The sequence below is a fragment of the Oikopleura dioica genome, chromosome XSR (assembly GCF_907165135.1).
Source record: "Oikopleura dioica chromosome XSR, OKI2018_I68_1.0, whole genome shotgun sequence".
Classification (NCBI taxonomy): Eukaryota; Metazoa; Chordata; class Appendicularia; order Copelata; family Oikopleuridae; genus Oikopleura; species Oikopleura dioica.
Window position 1 is genome coordinate 9659692 of NC_137294.1, and position 17944 is coordinate 9677635.

Below are 17944 nucleotides of genomic sequence, written 5' to 3' on the forward strand. Positions count from 1 at the left end.
TTCCATTGCAAAAATGGAAACCCAAATTTACATCTTCAAGTGCGTGCCTTAAAAGCCTCGATTTCGTTAAAAGATCATCAGATCTAAAGGACTGAAAGAAAAATCAATACATGCATTTTTACGAAGCAGCAGAAGCCGACCCGAGATATGGATATTGCTCGATTACGTATTACCTGATCAGTGAAGGGATGATCTGGGTTATCTTCGGTTTGGTCTTCGTTCTCATAATTTTATGTTGTGTGCCTCTCGTTTTTCAAGTAACGAGCTTTCAAATTGGACTATCAGGAAACAAGAGCTCTCGAGCTCAAATCTACGTCATTGCCAGCTTTGATTTTCTCGCCACTTTGACCTTCTGCATCGGATGGTACTGGACCGAGAGTTTGGAGAACTACACTCACATTTTCGCGTGGTTTCTCATTGGATTTGTCGGTTTCGTCTCCCTCGGCAGCTTTTTGTATCATCTTAGAATTCTTCTCTCGAATAATTCTCTGATACATTTTTATGCCTCCGAAGAATCTTACCAAAAAGCTTCCTCTCCGGTGATACCGCAATCGACTGAGAAAACAGCCATCCCTGTAGTTCAACAAACGAGTATTGTCATACCACCTGAAGCAAGTGAGCTGATTTATCTTCAGGCAGAACGAAAGTTTGCAATTTGGATGACTGTGATCATGTTTTTGATCATGTCTGCTAGCATCATTTACATGTATTTTATATTCAATTGTGCCTGGAATATTGTTTTGAACTAATCTGAATTTCAAGAAGAAAACAATAAATTATTCATCAAATCAACAATCAAACGAGTACAAATGAGACAAGATTTTGTTTGTGGCCCTTAAAAGGGCCGGTTTTGAAGAAGCGCCTAAAAGACGTCCTTAGTTCTTCTTCTTGGGAAGAAGGACGGGGTTGATGTGGGGGAGGACACCACCTTGAGCGATGGTGACTCCGCCGCAGAGTCGCTGCAGCTCTTCGTCGTTTCTGACGGCGAGCTGGATGTGTCGGGGGTTGATTCGGCTCTTCTTGTTGTCCCGGGCGGCGTTGCCAGCCAGCTCGACCACCTCGGCGGTGAGGTACTCGAGGACGGCGGCCAAGTAGACTGGAGCACCGGCGCCGATTCGATCAGCCCAGTTGCCGTTGCGAAGCATTCGGTGCACTCGGCCGACGGGGAACGCAAGTCCAGCGCGGGCGGAGCGGCTCTTCTTGCCAGCCTTGGTCTTCTTGTTGAGGGATTTTCGTCCGGACATGTCTTGCACTTTCAGAGTCAAAAGTGAGAATGAGCAGCCCCGCCTTCCCGGGCCCTTTATATAGGCACGGCTGGGAAGAACAACAGCCCGCTCTAGAGACTTTTTTCCCGAAAAGAGAAAAACAACAACGACCAACGTGCGGAATCTCTGGAAAGCCCAGAGAGAAAAACAAATTCTCTCAAGAAACTTTCTAGAGCAGCGTAGGCGGATCCTTCAAGCAAAATGTATATAAGGCCGCGTTTGAGCGAGATTTTCACAGTCCGACAATTGAAAAAAGTCGAAAACTCCAAAATGGCCAAAACAAGCAACAAGCCCACCGCCGCCAAGACCCGCAAGTACAAGAAGGCCCGCAAGGAATCCTTCGCCATCTACATCTACAAGGTGTTGAAGCAGGTCCACCCCGACCAGGGCATCTCATCCAAGGCGATGTCAATTATGAACTCCTTCGTTCGTGATATCTTCGACCGTGTCGGTTGCGAAGCTTCCCGCTTGGCCAAAAACACTAAGAAGTCCACTATCTCTACCCGAGATATCCAGACGGCCTGCCGTCTCCTTCTTCCCGGCGAGCTCGGCAAGCACGCTGTCTCTGAAGGTACGAAGGCTGTGGCCAAGTACATGGCCTCCAAGTAAATTTAATTTTACTGGAGAAGAAACAGGCCCTTTTAAGGGCCACAAAAAACATGACCTAAGTCTTTAATAGTCTTCAAAAGCTTAGAAGGCTATCCGAGAGTTCCACTTAGTAACGAAACTTACATACTCGTGAAAAGAAAACAGATGTTATTTTTATTGTGGTATTAGACTCTATTAGAGCAAGAAAAGAAACGCATGCGAGTTGGGTTGTGTCGTCTTCACATACGATAAGAATCAAGCTTAATCGCTGAAGGCCTCCTTTTTGCTATCTGATTGTGTCCACTCTGAAAATATAGATTTCTGAAAATCCTTTTTATGTTTTTATAATTGAATGAAGAGATGCTGAGACGTTTCAAAAGGTTTGCAACTACTTCGTCTGCGTGAAATCTAAATATTTCTTTAGTTTGACATCGTATTGATATGCATCTCCTCGCTTCTGCTTATCGCTGGAGTTCTAAGCATCGTCCTAAGTTTCATATTCAAGGACTACGGTTGTATGTCTTGCGATTTCACCAAAGGAACTGATACGGTTTCAATTTTTGATTAATTTTTCGAGTTTTACTCTCCGTCCATCAGTTCATAGATGCAGAAGTGCATAATGAGTGGAGCTTTTGGATGGGCGAGCTTGCACTGATTCTTTTCGTCTCTGGCATTTTTCTTTTCACTGGATTGCTGATCAAAAACTACCGCCCAGACTGGTATCAAAAATACGAAAAAGAATATTACGGGAGATACATCGAGAAAGACGAGATCGATCCACCTTCGGACTCCGCCTGCAGATTACCCGACAAGTGAAGTTTTGGAATGTAATAAAGTGAATAATCGGCGGACCGCGATAGGATTAAATTAAGGATCTGTTAACCCGAGCTCATTAGCGTTCGTAATCCTCTGTCTGCATCAAAACTCGTCCAAGGCGTTACAATGTCCGAAGCTGTGCCTGAAGCAAATGTCCTTCCTCCAACTCGATTTGGATTTTGAACTACAAGAAGTTAAAGTTTCAGAAGCTTCACTGAGATCTGATCAGAGTCTTGTTAAATAAAGTGAAGTCCGCAGATCAAATGATTCCTTCTAATGCAGAAAATTCATAACGCAAGTTGCATAGACTACGCATTCGTTGACGATATGAAAGGGAGAATAAGAATACAAACAATACATATATTTATTCGCTCGTAAGCATAACATCACAAGGGTCAGCTGTTATTTTCTGTCCTCTGTGGCGACAGGGTGGGCTGTATTGTGCGCCCCCATGTGTTTCTTCCTAAATAACTATTTAAAAGGCGGCGTTTCGCTTCTCGATCGTCGCAAAGTTTTAATAGAAATAAAGAAAGCCTGTTCATTTACTTTCCAGCACTATGAAGTTATGCACTTTTTTCGCACTACTCTTTTGCTTCGCTTTTAGCGGTTCCGAAGGCAAACCACACAGACGTTTCCGCGTTTCTGATCGAGACCAAACACTTTCCCTGCAGGAAAGATTCGAGCAACTTGCTCTGCGACTGCTCGAAAATGGTGGAAAGCGAAAAACAACACTCCCGTTGCTTTTCTAACTCCCGTCACAATTCCCTTGTCACCAGACAGCGCAATGTCTCTTCTGTAAAGCTGAACTAACTGCACTGTACACTAACTCTTGCTCCTCTCTTAATTATCCCCAATTCTATTCTTATAATTTAGAAATCATTTCAACTAAAACTCGTAATTTAACTTATAGGTGGCCAAATAAAATATTAAAAAATAGGAAACTTCTTCGTATCTTATCAATCAGAAAAATCAAGTTATTATCTATACAGCGTTCGATGGTAGAGAGAATACAGATTGAGGCGCCCGGAAATTTTCCTGGCTAATGCTGAGCCGGAAATCCGTTCGATTTGCTTGAGAGAACAGAATTTATTCAGATTTAAGTTTGGATCTAAGCGATTGAATGCGCTTCTGTCGCAGAGAATCGGCAGATTTATGAGCTTGTTTAGAGGACTCTGTTAATGATGCTGAATGCTCGATTTCATCGGTATTCCACCGCAGTTCGTACGTTGTATGGTCACGGTTGAAATCGTCCCGATATTTATAATTGTGCACTCGTCGATCTGAAATACGCGTAGTTCGTCTTCTAGCCAAAATTAATCTACAGAAGCAGATCCATATATAAAATATATTTAATGCATAATCAGAATATTACTGTTTCTCCTTTATGAACACGAAATATTAGCCCAAAGGAGAAATCGTCACTGTTAAAAATCTTTACCTAAATACTGATCATGCATTTCTTCGATATAGCTTCGATCAAAGCAGTTTTCCCCCTCTTCTGCAGGATCTACAAGTTTGTTTTCTCTTATAAGCCAGCCAGTTAGGGGACACTGAACATGACCACTGTGGCGGATGATGTCTTGAAGCTCGTGGGTAGCAATAGGACTAAGTATAAGTCTTAGCTGAGAGCTTGGCCAGATGGTGTACCTGTTTTCGTCGATTTTTCTAGCAAAGATATAATCTCCAGGACAGGTTTTTCCGTCATCGACAACGGCTACAAGTGCTTCCTCATGATTGAAGCTGTGTGTTATGTATAAATACTCAGCATCTTGTACTAAGACCTAGAAAAAGTTATTTGCTTGATCGTCATAGAATAAAAACCTCAACACGATTGGAGGCGATTCGTTTATGAACTGTTCCCAAAACAAATTCTAGCTTTTTGAATTTCTGTTCATCGACGAGTTCAGAAAACTTTCCAGTGCGAATCCAACGCTCGAGATCTCGCTCATTTTCAAAAAGGTACTCTCTCTTCACATCGGCTGGATGGCTCGGTCTAGTCCACATGGAGTCAACGGGTTCACGGCGTCTTTGGAAGGCACGTTTCTTTCCAGATTTCACGATTGACTTGTAAATCGAGGGACTGTTCTGATAGTCCACCTTTCGTGGAACTTGTCGAGTCGACTTCAGCGAAATCGATGTCGCCCGTAACATGTTCTGAAAAAAATATTTTGAGCAAGACTCCAAATATGGCAGGAATGAAGTGAAATAAATAACAAGGTTGGACTAAGATGAGATTTCGGCAATCAGTCGAAGCTTCTCCTCAGAGGGAAGCGATGACAACTCCACCAAGACAGCTCTTTTTATGAATCCGTCTGGGAAGGATTTTGTGAAACTCTGGTTCCGTATCGCCTTCATAGTTTCCATACGACTGTAAACAACATTTCCACCCAGAGCGACGGGTATCGAAAAGCAGATTCCTGAATGAGAAATCAGCCACTCCACCGACGGAATATCTTTACCTTGAACAAAATTTTTCACGACACTGGATCCCGTCCTTGACAGTCCGTGACGAATCATTGGAATGGAAAGGAGAGTCATCCCGCTTACAACAGGATGAAGACCATACATATCGTAAAATAGCTAATCCAGGATTTCATTGAAATTTTCTAAGTCTGAGAGCGTGAGGAAAGTTTGACGAACGAAGTTTTAGTACTTTATTTTCACAAATCATGGCTTGGCGTCTTGGTAAGCTCGACGCGAATTCATTATCTCTCTTCCAATAATTTCGTAGCGCTCAAACATTCTAAAAGAAATCTTCTTTTTTTTGTGAATTAATTATAGCCTATAAATTTTATTACTCTTCACGTTAATCTTCTTAAATGAATTCATTTTTGCAATCATTTCGTCTTCAGAATAAAATAGTGGTTCTTTATCATCTCGAAATATGGAAGAGCTGGATTTGTTATATGACGACAACGGCATGCCATGTGTTTCAGCCAACTTCTCTAAATCACGGGTTAGGAACTGATTCCTTATTTTAAGGAAGCTCCTCAAGTCAAAACTTAAGTTAGTTCACCCCAAGTTGGGGTCCCCAACTCATTTCTTACCCGATGCTGCACTGGGAGCATCTGTTGCTCCTTCGCAAACAACGTTCGCATGGCTTTTCATTCGACATATCGAAGGATTATGATCAAGATCCTGTTCATCGGTCCCCCCAGCCGCATGGAAAACAAGATCTTGTGCTTTCTTTGACGACAGCATCCGTATCTCTCCTTCCGTTAACGCGTGAACCAAGTTTGACTGGAATTACATGTGTGTTGAGTAATTTAAACTCAGCCTACCCCAAAGACATAATTGCCGTAAGTCTCGCATGCCACTAGTGTTCCAGCCAAGACAAGTGTATTTGTCAGGACTAGCCTTCTATAACTTCCTTGCTGTTCCGTCTTGTCCAAAGTTTTGATCTTCTGCCCTATCGTCAAGGATCGTCTGTTTCCGAAAATGCTCGTTCTCTAATAGAAATGTAGAATACGGAATTTTCCGAAAACTGAAGCGTACCAGCTTTCTTGCCCGGTAAAAGCAAACACCTGTGGCAGCTATCATCGATGCTGGAAAAAGTTTTATAAATGATTATTGCGTCTAGGAGTGTCTGACACAGCAGCAAAACTTCATTTAAGAAATTGAAGAAGGCTGCGAGGAGGAAGGAATTAATTTAATCATCGCAATTCAAACGTTCCTGTGGTGATAAGACCGAATTCACGGAGTCCGAATTGGTCATAAAGCAGGTTATACTCTCGCTGCAACTCGGAGCGCGAACTAAAGTACACTTTGTAGCCAAGCTTGATTCTCTCCAGGCTTGATGCTTTCTTTAGGGTCTTTAAAATTCCCAGTTTAGGAAAGTAACGAAGGTTTAAGACCCAAAAATAAATGTTCCCACATTCTAAAATCATGTGATTAAAAGTTAATCGATGGAAAAGTAAATCAGTCCAAAATCTTCCCGAAGGAATTTCCGCCTTGAAGCTAGATACAGTAATGATCGCGAATACGGAAGCGGTAGTGCTCTAGATGCGCGAGAGGACGAACTAGTGGACCCGGATGAAACAAAAAGTCGACCTCCTTGGATAAATTCCGGATGAAGGAGTGCTCCGGAGAGTGCTCTGCCAGAAAGCGAGTCTTCGTCTCGCAGTCGCCAGACATTTCAAACTCAATAAGTGAGCGCGTGACGGAAGAGTCAAGTTGATCCTTCAGTTCTCCATTACGACAAGCGGCAATCAAATTACCCTTAACTCAGTTTTTTTCCTTTGATCTTTCCGCTCTCATTACCGACAAAGTCTGATGAGCATAAGTTTGGAGTCCGAGAAGCGAAACTGTGGAGCCGTAAAAAGAGTTCGTATACGACTTTGCACGTGTTGTCGGATCAATAGGCAGAGTGGAATATTTAACAACGAAAAAACCGCCGCACGGTGCCACAATCTCTCATCAGCTTTGAATCAGTTTTGAAACCCTTAATCCCAAAATAATAATAAGATTTTAAAAGCCTCTCCCAGGACTGAAAATGTCTTTAATCCTCTCAATTTGCTCCCGTTCTCTTTTTGGAAGCCATACTGACGCCATTCTGCAAAAAAAGGAGTCGAATGCTTCGTTTTTTATGAATGAGCTTAGAAAAGCTTTGATATATTTGAAAGAGGATATTTTCGAGGAACGAACGTGGAGCAGAAAGGCGCGGAGAAGAAGCCGCAGTGTCCAAAGTTGATCACAGTGGTGAATAATAACGCGGGCCGAGTTTCGCCCGGCCGGCGGTTAGCAGCACTCAAATTATCACAATAATTAAAATAGGGAAGTAAAACTGGAACTATACAGCTAGAAAACAAACGCATTCAATCACTCCGTCACTGCTCAGCAGCCGTTTGAATACATCTTTTGATGAACATGTCTACTTTGTATCGAAGCTCGTTTTTGTGGAGCCTTTTTCCTAAGAAAAATCATTATCTCGGCTAGGCAAATTTTTCTCCTACCTTTGCATATGAAAAGAAGACGTTTTTGAAGTAGATTTCGTAAAGCTGTCTATCCAACACATCGCCGTCAGCGCCCAAGAATCGTTTATCGATTCCTGTTTTGTAAAAAAATGCAGTAAGTCCCTCCATTGTCTGAATTCAATCATCACTCGCGCGAGTTTGACTGCTCAACTTACCTGTTGAACTTTAGTGTACTCTTGAAGAATCAGCAGCGGTAATTCGTCGTAGTTCTGGGCGTTCGTTATCAGCAACGCACTGGTGACCGGTTTGCGCATCTCACGAAGAACAGTACAACCATTGATGCACTCAACACTAAATCTTCGCGTTGTAGATTGTTCTTTAGTTGCGTGCGTTTACCTGAACTTTCCATCTCGAATATGATTGCTCAAGTCTTCGCTAATCGATGGATCATCAAAGTCGCGAACCCAAAAGCCCCGGATGCGCAAGACGTCTCGAATGTTTCGCATCACGAGTTCAAGTCTTTCTTTCGTTCTTCCTCCTGAAGGAAAAATTAGCTATTTCATTCAGCTTCATTTCTAGTCTAACCAGACGAAGGGCAGACGACCGAGAGTAACCTGTCATCGTTAATCTCGTTTCCCTCTACTTTCGTTAGAGGCACTTCTTTGTTGAAGATTTGCGGGCATGGCACCATCGAACACTTTTAATAGTTTAAATAAACAATAAGCAAGGGTTCAACTTTCGGAATCATAAATTTCATAAAAGAAACTATCCGGCTCGCACACGGAAACATACCTTAGCACCGAGTTCTTTAAGGGGTTCGATAATCAGGTAGCTTTCCCAGAAGGTCTGCGTGTTGAGAATAGCGTTGTCGTCCTCCCAGGTGAAGTTCAAATTGTCTGCGTTTTCTGCTGCTCGGCGAAGACTGTCCAGAGCGAGAATTTGTGCTTGAATGCGCGTTGACTCGATCTGGTCTTCAATGCTGAACTTGTCCAACACCTCACTGACTTGCTCTTGTGCTTCTTCACGGTGGACCTCGGAATCTTCCGGAACCACTGGGCGCTGCATGCCTGAAAGAAGGTTATATAAAAGTGTGAGTCTGTCATACTTCCAGAACACAAATCAAACGACATTTAATACGGAAAAAATATTTTCCGTCGTATTTTTGTTTTGTTGATTAAATTTTAAAATTGATACACTGAATTGAAAATTCTACCGTTCACACTCGGAATTATAATAATTATCCGACGGTGTCAAACTGCCAGGGCAAATGTGCTAATTTTTCCTAAAGTATTCTAGCTGTTAGCAGTGCAAGACAAAAGATAGATGTTGGCAGCGTTTCCAATCTGGGACATTTCACGCTTCAACAGTTAAGATTGACAAGTCAAACGAGGTCACTCTTGATTTCTTACTCAAGAGGCCAAAAGGTAACTTACCAGGAAAGGGATACAGTAGATTCTGCGTAGACAAGACGCCCAGGCGCATTTCCTTCTCAAAAATTCGTTGCAATTCTTCGTCAGACTTTCCCGTCAATTTTTTATACTTTGAAAAGGGCTCACTTTTTTGACAAATTCCCTGCAATTTTTTCCATATTATAACTCGAGATGAAAAAGAACCCGTGCCTGGACCATTGAGACTGAATTCTTCGCTGTTCCTGAAAGTCCTCTAGAAATCCGACTCGACGACATTTTATGCGGTTTTTCTCTGTTCTGATGTTTTCTTTTGTATTTTGCGAAAGGTAAGCTTTTCAAGCTTGGCCACAGTGGCCAATCTCTTCCAGCTTGCAAGTGCGCTAACTGACTTCGAGTCGAATGATTCCGCGGTCGGCTCGAGACGAGTCGAAAAACTTTAGTTTCGCGCTTCAGATTCGCGCGAGCGGCGGGGGCGGGGCCCAAGCGCGCTCCTTGCCTCAGCGCAAACGCGCATCCCTTTTTTCCCAAATCGAACTAAACCAGCCAACAAAACAACAAAAATAGGTTCGAACTGTGTTTACCTGGTCTTAGCGCGTCCCACTCGTTTACGATCCATAAATTTTTTAAGTCAGTTCCCAAATAAATTTACATTCTCCTCAATTCTCCGAATATCTTCGAAAACTACTGGAAGAATTATTAAGAACTATTAATTGCGGATATTATCATGTTTAATACTTAGATAAGATTGAGCAGAATCCATTTGAATAAAGAAACTTGCATCTCCCGCGGCGTTTCCCTCCGAAGAGGGAGCATTTGTAAAACTGGGCGCGACATTCAAATGCTCTCACCGCGCTCGAGTCAAGGCCGCGTGGGTTTTTTCACGACGCTGCCAGGCTGTGTCACGCTTCTGAACATACCCTCGAATTTTCCCACGAACAAACATACAGTCCCTTCAGAAAACAAGAGAAGTCCAACTTGACTCCATGTCGAAGCCTATTCAGGAACGGGATTTCAAGAAAATAGAGAATATTGATTGAAATTTAAACAAGTAACGGAAGCTTTTCGAAGCTTAGAACATGCTCGACTTTACAATCGATCGGAGACAACGGTCTCGAGAAAGGTGATAATTGCATCAGAAAGCCCGTGATAAGATGTCGAAGAAACCCTCAAAAGTTGATGAGGCAGGCTCCTTTCGAAATTGATCTTGTATTTTACCGGGCATCCCACGGGATCGGCTCTGAATCTTCTCGCCCATTTTTGATCACTCCTAGTCAGATTTTTTTCTTTTGAGATTTTCTGCTAGAAAGAGAAAACGCAAATATCAGTAGAAAATAATGGCACAAGAAAATAAAATTGAGGAGATTGAATTTGGTATTTTTAGAAATAAAACACAGATATCTTTTCTAGAGTACTTTTTTTGTTTTGAAAGGCGTTTTAGTGGAAGCCGTTGGCTCCCCTCTGGAAGTTGCTCGAGTTGGACTAGCACCATCTTACTTCACAACCAGAAGAACGCGAACTTTATCGGCAACGGCGCGGATCGACGCCGCTGATCTAGAGACCGGCACAGGTTAATTCGCAAAAACTGCGCTACTAAGTCCTAAAGTGGCCTTTAGTTGCCGCTTTCTCCAGAACAAAAGGGCATGGCTTCTTGAACTCTGAAGACGGAAAGCAGGAGTTTTTCCACGTCTCTGATGTTGTTTCTCAGGTAAAGCCAGTCTTGATCGTCAGTCGGCTCAAAAAATATTTAGATCATTCCAAAAGAGGGGGATTTAGTCAAGTACAGAGTGATTCCCATTCCTCCAAAGTTCGAGAAATGCCAAGCAGTTCAGGTGATCTACTGCGATCAATTAAAAAGCGTTTTTAAAAAGAACTTCAGGTGACGCTCGTGGACGAAGAAAAGCTGGTTGCGGACGGTCGCGCCACTTGGTCAAGCTGTGGGGAGTCGAAAGAAACGGCTGGTACGCCCGTGACCCCGCCGCCCACACCTAACTGATGCGCCAAGCAACGATTTACATTCTTCCATTCCCCAAAATAAAATCTTCCCAATCTGCTATTTTCGAAGGAGATTTTTACCATCCCTCAACAGTACAGTTAAACCTTGACAATTGTTACCATCGAGAATTTGAATGCAGCGAAGCTTCGGTTTGAATTCGCCTTTTTAGAAATCGGTCGAAATGGATTTGAACGGGGAGATCGACTGGCATGATTTTTTGGATGGTAGTGACTTCGAGGAAGATGAAGAAGAGGAACAAGAAGAAGATGGACTGTTTAGCGACTTTCTGAAGCAGGAGGTTGATAACCCACTTTATGAAAGAAACAAAGAGCTGATGGAGGTGAACGCGGAAGTAATTCAGGCGAATATCGAGCTACGAAAGAAAGTGCGAGCGTTGACGGATGAAAAGACAGCACTAATGGCAGAGATGTTGGACATGAGGTGCGAAGTGGCTCTCAAAATGGAACAATACGAAGCCAGCAGAACGCAAAATGTGACTCTGGAATCTAATTCTTCATCCGCTTTAGGTAAACTCAAAAAGGGTCAAAGAGGGTTATCTTTATTTAGGCGATTCATTCATCAACGAGACAAACTCAAGACCGGGATCGAGAGGTGACAATTCTCGACCTAATTCAGCAGAGCCAGAGTTCGTTGGAAGTAAAATGAAGCTGCCTGGGCGACGGACGACTGCCTTCAATCTTGATTTTGATGAAACTGCGGAATTCAAGTCGCCCGAAGAGCCAGTGCAACAAGGGACGAAGATGAAGCTGCCAGGAAGGAGAACGACTCGCTTCAAGCTTGATCTAGATGAGACGAATGAGGAGAACGAAAGCCCAGTCGTCCAGAAGCCGCTACCAGAGCGAATAAAACGGCCTTCCCGCTCTAAAGCAACCAGGTAGAGAACTAGTCAACTAAGTACCCTTTAAATAATTCTTCTATTCAGGAAATCAAAGTACAGACAGACAATGCTCACTGTTGAAGAAGATCGCGAGGTAGAAACGAGCAAGCTTCCTTCGCCCGATATGGGCTTGCTCAAAATTGGCAAAACGGCAACTTTCGCTTTCGAATATGATGAAACGATCGATGGAAGTCCGATAAGGAACGAGGGCCTATTTTTATTGAATAATTCTTTTTTAATAAAGTTACTAATGACACAAAATAAGCCCAAAGAAGAAGCCCTAGATCTACGAAAAACAGTCCAAAGATTAAAAGCCCTGGTAGTTTGTGCAAGAGTCCGCTAGCAAGTCCGCTCTCAGAAAAAGAAGAAACGACACCAGGCCGACGTCGGCGATTCGAAAAGCCCGAGATTCAGGGAGCGAAAATGAAGATTCCCGGCAGAAGGACGACAACTTTTGGGTTTGATTTTGATGAGAGCAACGAGTCGCTGAAAGAAGAAGAAGCAGTAGCTAGTCCTTCTGTTCTTTTACGCCATCGCCGAAGCCAGCCGGCTCAAGAAAAGCAAAACGGCAGAAAATCTCGTCAGGACCTGAGCATGATTCGTTCTCGTCGTCAAGTTTCTTCACTCCAGAAAAAAGACGGAAATCAAGCAGTAAGCGAGGCTCGCTTTCAAAACCGGGGGGTATTTTTGGAAACATCAGTGCAACAACGGAAACGATATCAGTTCCTGATTTAAGCTTGCAAGAAACTGCAGCCTATGAGGGAGGTAATAAGCAATCTTCCTTTTTCGTGCTTGCTTAAAAAATATTTTAAGTGTCCAAAGACAGGCATGAGGAATCGAATGAGAATGCTGCTACGGAAATTTCAGCAACAAAGAAAAAAGGAAGACCTAAGAAAAACGCGCAGCCCGTTACACCACTGAAAGAACAAAACGGTCCAGAACCGTTGGTGAACATCTCTGAGCGAGTCAGTCGCCGCGCTCGAAAAGTCGTCAGCTACAAGGAACCGAGCACAGGGTCGAAGCTTCGCCGTGGAGATGCAAATACAGACTCCAGCCTCTATAGCAGCTGGTCACCAAAGGCCGGTTTCATAGAACTTTTCAAACATAGCAAAGAAAAATCAAATATGTGTAACCCTAAAAGAATTCTACTAAGAATAGCGCGAAGAAAAAACCGAAAAAACGAGTATAAGCGCGCATATTCTGAACAGTGTAAATTTCACATGCATTTTCTATTCACCAACTCACTATTTGCAGACTGCCTTTAACTTTTCACCATTCCAATTATGAATATTTTGACATTTTCGTATACGTCCTTATAATTTTAGAGACGGCAACTTCGCAAAAGAAATGGCGGAACCGGAGTTTATGCAGATGGGCAAGGCATTTGTTGGTTTCTACTATCCCGAATTCTCAAAGGACCGATCGGCAAATGGTCAACTTGCCTCTGTTTACACTGACCAGGTATTCTTGTCCCAGAAACTCAAAAACAATTCTACGGTTTAGAGCTGTTTGACCTTCGAAGGAGCGCAATTCCAAGGAAAGGCGCCAATTTTGGAAAAACTTTCATCCCTACCCTTCAAGCAAGTAGTCCATCAAGTGACCACAATTGACGCCCAGCCGATCATTGGCGTCGACGACAACAAGGTAAGAAAGCAGAGAAAAAATGTTTCCTAGATTTTAGGCTGTCGTCGTGATGGTGACTGGGCAGCTGAAGGCGGATGACGACCCTCCACACTCGTTTCACCATTCGTTCATGCTTCGGCCGGCCGGGGGTGCATTTGTAATTAGCAATGAGGTCTTCCGCCTGGCGCTCCACAACTAGAATCAAGCACAGCCACGACGAAAGCGCAGGATTATCTTCAATTCACCGCCAACTCACCAGAATTTTTTGATCCCTCTGTATCTCACAATATACTGAGAATTTAGTTCAAACTTTTGCACCAACAATTTAGCTCGGCGCATTCCTGTAAATTCCCACAGAGACTGCCTTTATAATATATATCGTATTACGCGCTTTCCGCAACAAAACGCTTGTTTTCACTGTAAAGACCTACTATTAGCAGCAGGCCAAAATATAAACTCAGATTTTATCAAGTCAAATTATAAGTGGATCTAGTTGAGAATGTCTGCGTATGATCCAGTGGAAAACCAAGCTGCAGAGCTTGACTTGCTTTATATGACGTACGGAATCTCCACTGCGGCTGTTCTAGGAATCGCTTTCACTGGCACTATCGGCACTTTTGGTCTGACAGCGGGAAGAATGAAGTTATTACCTCGTGTTATTCTCTCTCCAACGCTAGGAATCACCTCGGGTACTCATCTTTTCCTCCTTGATATTATTTGATGCTTGATTTGCAGCAATGGGAATCTCATCGTTTATGTTCGACCGAAGGATAAAGCAAGATATCGCCAGTGGAAAGTTTTTGGTGGAGTTTCCCGAATGCACAGTTAAATACATAACGCTTATTAACTACGACCAGACTCTATCAGAGGAACAGAAGAGGAAGAAGATCGACGACTTTATCATTAGTATCCAAGAACACATGGAAGATAGAAAGATCGAAGAGCAATTCCCGATAACAGATGCTATCCAAAATGAGCTAGATCTGAAAAAGGTATTCAACTTATCATGACTCGATTAAACTTATTTTAAGGACAGTTAAAAGCCAACCTAAAGGAAAGAGTGGATGCTCAACCCAACCCTCATGCATAGATATTTATTTGGCTTCACTTCTTCTGAAAATGGAAATTTCTCCCGGATTCTATCACAAAGCTCGTCATTCATCATTTTAGTATGATCGAGTACGTTGTATTCGGGACGATCGGAGTCGGAGTACTCATTTTGGCAGCTCTTGTTACAAGTTTTCCCCGTGAGCCAGACAATGTCAGGCACGAAAAGACATTCTTGAATGAGAATAAACCCATTCCTTCCTACAAAGATGCAGCCGAGGTATGAATGTCACAGGCTCAAGAATCATTTATTTCCAAAATATTTTTCGTCAAAAGTGATTAACAAACGAATAATTTAGGTAGATCTCACGGTCGTCATCCCAGCCTACAATGAACAAGAACGTCTCCCCTCCATGCTAGAAGGTACTGTTTAATATTCCTAGACGGCTAGCATCCTAATTTTGTGATTACCCGTATTTAACATACATGGGCATCAATAAAGAATCATTTTGGTATGATCAAATGTTACATACACTTGATGAAATAAATTTAAATTCGGATTGCTTGTCTCGAAGACGTATCTGTTGCTTTAAAAACTATGTACAAAAATGTATTCTGAAATTTGAATTTCGAATTATAATAAATTTTACATAGAGTGCGTTGAATGCCTGGCCACTTCGAAAAAACAAACGTACGAGATCATTGTCGTTGATGACGGCTCCAAAGATGGCACGAGCAAAGTAGTGGAAAAGTTCTCAATAGAGAATAAGAACGTCAAATGTCTGAAGCTAGTGCGCAATCGTGGAAAGGGCCATGCCGTAAAGATGGGGATGATGGCTGCTCGTGGTTCCAAAATCTTCTTTGCCGATGCGGACCGGGCCATGCCTTTTACGGAATTCCAAAAGATCAACAAAGTTTTGCAAGATTGTGTTGACGAGCATCCAGAACTGATTGTGGTTGGCTCAAGAGCGCACCTCGAAAAGGTATTTAGCGAGGATAATATACGAGTGTTACTATTTTGAAGGAATCAATTGCACAAAGAAGCCTATTCCGTACGATTCTTATGAAAGGCTTCCATCTTCTAGTGCAGATATTCTGCGTTAGAACCGTCAAGGACACTCAGTGCGGTTACAAGCTATTCACACGATCTGCTGCTCAAAGAATTCTTCCTCAGGTAAACAATTTCACGAACAAGATATTCAACCGCCGTGTTCAGCTTCACCTCCAACGATGGGCATTCGATGTAGAACTTCTTTTTATTGCAGAACGATTGTCAATTCCCATAAAAGAAGTGGCAATAAAATGGGACGAAATCGACGGTTCAAAAATGACTCCAGTGTTTTCGTGGATTGAAATGGGCCGTGACTTGGTCCTCATTTGGTTGCGTTATTTTATAGGCTACTGGAGGATCCAACACTCTCAGTAGACTCTAGTTTAAATGCCCTTATTAGTTGGGTACGGTTCAGTGTTAGAACTTTTCTCGCTTCGTTCTCTTCATCTTCTCACACAAGTGCAATAAAGCAGACCTTTACGCCTTCGTGGTGTTGTATATTGGTAGAACTCGCCAAGTATTTATATCACAGTTACGTTCTGTACTTTTAGCCGTTTACTTTTCCCTCGATTGCTCTTTTCTCGACAGCCATTTTTTTACTTCCATGCCAATCGACTTCTCAATTAATATTTACTTGCTCCACTGATTTCCATTCGGTTTTATTTTCTGTAAAGATGCAGTCGTAATGAGTTATCCTGATTAACCTTTTTCTTTCTCAGATCGGATACAAAATCAATGGGGGATAACAATGGAGCCATCGAAAACGTAGCAGGAAAGGCTAAACTGATAAAAATAAAGTTTTTGAGCGATATTTATTATTTTAGTCGGATAATTCTTAAAAAATAGTCCGAGCCTTTTAAGGAATTATCAAGGGTGCCAAAGGATCCGTTAAAAACAGCGTGAACTCGATTGCACAGGGCGTTTCTAGACCACTAGAGAATGTGGCTGAGTCTGTTGGTTTGTTGCGACAGGCGGACGAGACGTGGATTGCGAAGATGAACTCGCCGAAGCAGATCCTTGGGGACTCGATCGCGGTTGCTGTGGGCGTTGTTGGACTCATCGCAGTAACCAACACCTACAACACCGTGCTGAGCACTATGCAAATGCGCGATAATCGGGACCTCCATAAAACAATAAAGAATATTAACCACATGTAAGAAATCTCACTTATTCAAATAATTCCACTAACCTAGTATGCAATCATCTTTTTTGGAATCGAAATAGGTACTTTTTATAACACGAAAGAAAACATGAACGATTCGCTAATTTTAGCTCCAGATCTTAGCAGCTTCTATTTTAGGATCCAGATACAGTCGTGGTGCTCGGACGAGGAGCGAATCGCAGTTCTACAAAGAGAAGGATACGCGGTTGTGGTCACCAGACAGCAGTGGTTATATTTGAAGAGACCTACCCAAGAAACTGTCTTTACTAGTCTCAGTAGTGTACTAGTAAATCACCAGAAAATATACATGATGCGTGGAGAATATGAATACTCAAAAGACAGTGGTCCTATTGAACTTAATCAAGACGTTCAAATTCACGCAGAGCCGGGAACTGTCCTTTATGTAAGTATTACTTACATTTCTTAAATATTCACCTTAGTTTAGGTCAAACTCATCAGTCGATATCAAACGCTCTTCCGAGTAAACTGGAGGCCACACGAAGAGCATCGAACAAAGATTCAAGTGAAAAACCTGGATGTGGAAGTGACCTGGCCTCACTGGGGCTTTTTCAGAGAGCTATACGACCTTGCGCTCCGTTATCGGTAATGATTCCCTAAGGCAAGTGCTATAACTTCAATTCAGATGGTCTCCAGATTGGAAACCTGTCATCTACAGACAACGCGACAACGTCTTATTTTTCTCTGATAACAGCCGTTTGTTTGTTCCCGATATGAAGCCCTGGTTTAGACGTGTAGGATTGAACATGTTTTCAGGTAAGATTTCCGTCTATTTCTAAAGCAGCTTAAAGTCGATATCAGTGTTTACTGTCATGATCGTCTTAAAATTGCGGCGAATGCGCCGCGGAACTCCCGGTGCTCTTATGTTGAGCTTGCTGGGGACAGGCCTCTACGCTGGTATCACGGCATCAAACACACCGGATCGCAGCTATGACGAGTTCAATCTTGACGAAGCATTCTTCACGACACGAAAGAGCTACATTCCTATTTAGGGATCACTACCTCATTGAAGCCAAAAGTTATTTTTCCTCGTTTGTTACCAACTTCCGGAAATGATCCTTTGCAATCGCACAGTCAGCTTTCTTTGCAACAATCTACCTGTTCACATTTTCTAAAGATATATGATATTTAAACTATTCAATTGTCAACCTAAAATTTAAG

The 17944-nt window shown here is 42.6% G+C and overlaps 8 protein-coding genes and 1 long non-coding RNA gene across 11 annotated transcripts; 5 read left to right on the forward strand and 4 right to left on the reverse strand.

The window, feature by feature from the left end:
- Positions 1-875: 875 nt before the first annotated feature.
- LOC145709223 (histone H2A type 1-like) lies at positions 876-1244 on the reverse strand. Its single transcript, XM_081786902.1, has one exon. The coding sequence runs from the start codon at positions 1242-1244 to the stop codon at positions 876-878; it is 369 nt and encodes a 122-aa protein (XP_081643028.1).
- A 2478-nt stretch (positions 1245-3722) lies between these two features.
- On the reverse strand, positions 3723-4823 carry LOC145707288 (uncharacterized). Its single transcript, XM_081784790.1, has 4 exons — positions 4491-4823; positions 4317-4450; positions 4108-4274; positions 3723-3949 (listed from the first exon to the last, which is right to left on the reverse strand). Exons 1-4 carry the CDS (start codon positions 4818-4820, stop codon positions 3756-3758), a joined length of 825 nt encoding a protein of 274 aa, XP_081640916.1. The 5' UTR covers positions 4821-4823; the 3' UTR covers positions 3723-3755.
- Positions 4824-4853: 30 nt separating this feature from the next.
- LOC145708691 (uncharacterized) lies at positions 4854-5422 on the reverse strand. 2 transcript variants are annotated; one of them, XR_014134852.1, is made up of 3 exons: positions 5323-5422; positions 5129-5281; positions 4854-5086 (listed from the first exon to the last, which is right to left on the reverse strand). It is a non-coding gene; the product is annotated as an uncharacterized LOC145708691 (long non-coding RNA). The 2 variants fall into 2 exon arrangements; XR_014134851.1 differs by having other exon boundaries at positions 5129-5408.
- Positions 5423-6575: 1153 nt separating this feature from the next.
- Positions 6576-9471, reverse strand: LOC145710528 (uncharacterized). The gene is made up of 8 exons (XM_081788296.1): positions 9202-9471; positions 9016-9121; positions 8375-8649; positions 8168-8279; positions 7979-8120; positions 7798-7933; positions 6930-7753; positions 6576-6887 (listed from the first exon to the last, which is right to left on the reverse strand). The coding sequence occupies exons 1-7, from the start codon at positions 9265-9267 to the stop codon at positions 7601-7603; spliced, it is 990 nt and encodes a 329-aa protein (XP_081644422.1). The 5' UTR covers positions 9268-9471; the 3' UTR covers positions 6576-6887; positions 6930-7600.
- LOC145710531 (cold shock domain-containing protein C2-like) lies at positions 9435-11004 on the forward strand. Its single transcript, XM_081788298.1, has 7 exons — positions 9435-9555; positions 9731-9990; positions 10141-10176; positions 10430-10558; positions 10605-10696; positions 10740-10820; positions 10868-11004. Exons 2-7 carry the CDS (start codon positions 9975-9977, stop codon positions 10982-10984), a joined length of 471 nt encoding a protein of 156 aa, XP_081644424.1. The 5' UTR covers positions 9435-9555; positions 9731-9974; the 3' UTR covers positions 10985-11004.
- A 113-nt stretch (positions 11005-11117) lies between these two features.
- LOC145710527 (uncharacterized) lies at positions 11118-12835 on the forward strand. 2 transcript variants are annotated; one of them, XM_081788294.1, is made up of 5 exons: positions 11118-11511; positions 11552-11879; positions 11928-12080; positions 12155-12647; positions 12696-12835. In XM_081788294.1, the coding sequence occupies exons 1-4, from the start codon at positions 11166-11168 to the stop codon at positions 12615-12617; spliced, it is 1290 nt and encodes a 429-aa protein (XP_081644420.1). In that variant the 5' UTR covers positions 11118-11165; the 3' UTR covers positions 12618-12647; positions 12696-12835. The 2 variants fall into 2 exon arrangements, with proteins under 2 accessions (XP_081644420.1, XP_081644421.1); XM_081788295.1 differs by having other exon boundaries at positions 11928-12073; positions 12148-12647.
- A 351-nt stretch (positions 12836-13186) lies between these two features.
- LOC145710532 (nuclear transport factor 2-like) lies at positions 13187-13954 on the forward strand. Its single transcript, XM_081788299.1, has 3 exons — positions 13187-13343; positions 13386-13526; positions 13564-13954. The coding sequence occupies exons 1-3, from the start codon at positions 13230-13232 to the stop codon at positions 13702-13704; spliced, it is 396 nt and encodes a 131-aa protein (XP_081644425.1). The 5' UTR covers positions 13187-13229; the 3' UTR covers positions 13705-13954.
- A 401-nt stretch (positions 13955-14355) lies between these two features.
- On the forward strand, positions 14356-16296 carry LOC145710530 (dolichyl-phosphate beta-glucosyltransferase-like). Its single transcript, XM_081788297.1, has 6 exons — positions 14356-14497; positions 14542-14832; positions 14912-14975; positions 15207-15535; positions 15577-15726; positions 15769-16296. Exons 2-6 carry the CDS (start codon positions 14677-14679, stop codon positions 15976-15978), a joined length of 909 nt encoding a protein of 302 aa, XP_081644423.1. The 5' UTR covers positions 14356-14497; positions 14542-14676; the 3' UTR covers positions 15979-16296.
- A 150-nt stretch (positions 16297-16446) lies between these two features.
- Positions 16447-17913, forward strand: LOC145707766 (uncharacterized). The gene is made up of 5 exons (XM_081785339.1): positions 16447-16756; positions 16904-17168; positions 17211-17368; positions 17409-17539; positions 17585-17913. The coding sequence occupies exons 1-5, from the start codon at positions 16599-16601 to the stop codon at positions 17773-17775; spliced, it is 903 nt and encodes a 300-aa protein (XP_081641465.1). The 5' UTR covers positions 16447-16598; the 3' UTR covers positions 17776-17913.
- The last annotated feature ends 31 nt before the right edge of the window (positions 17914-17944 follow it).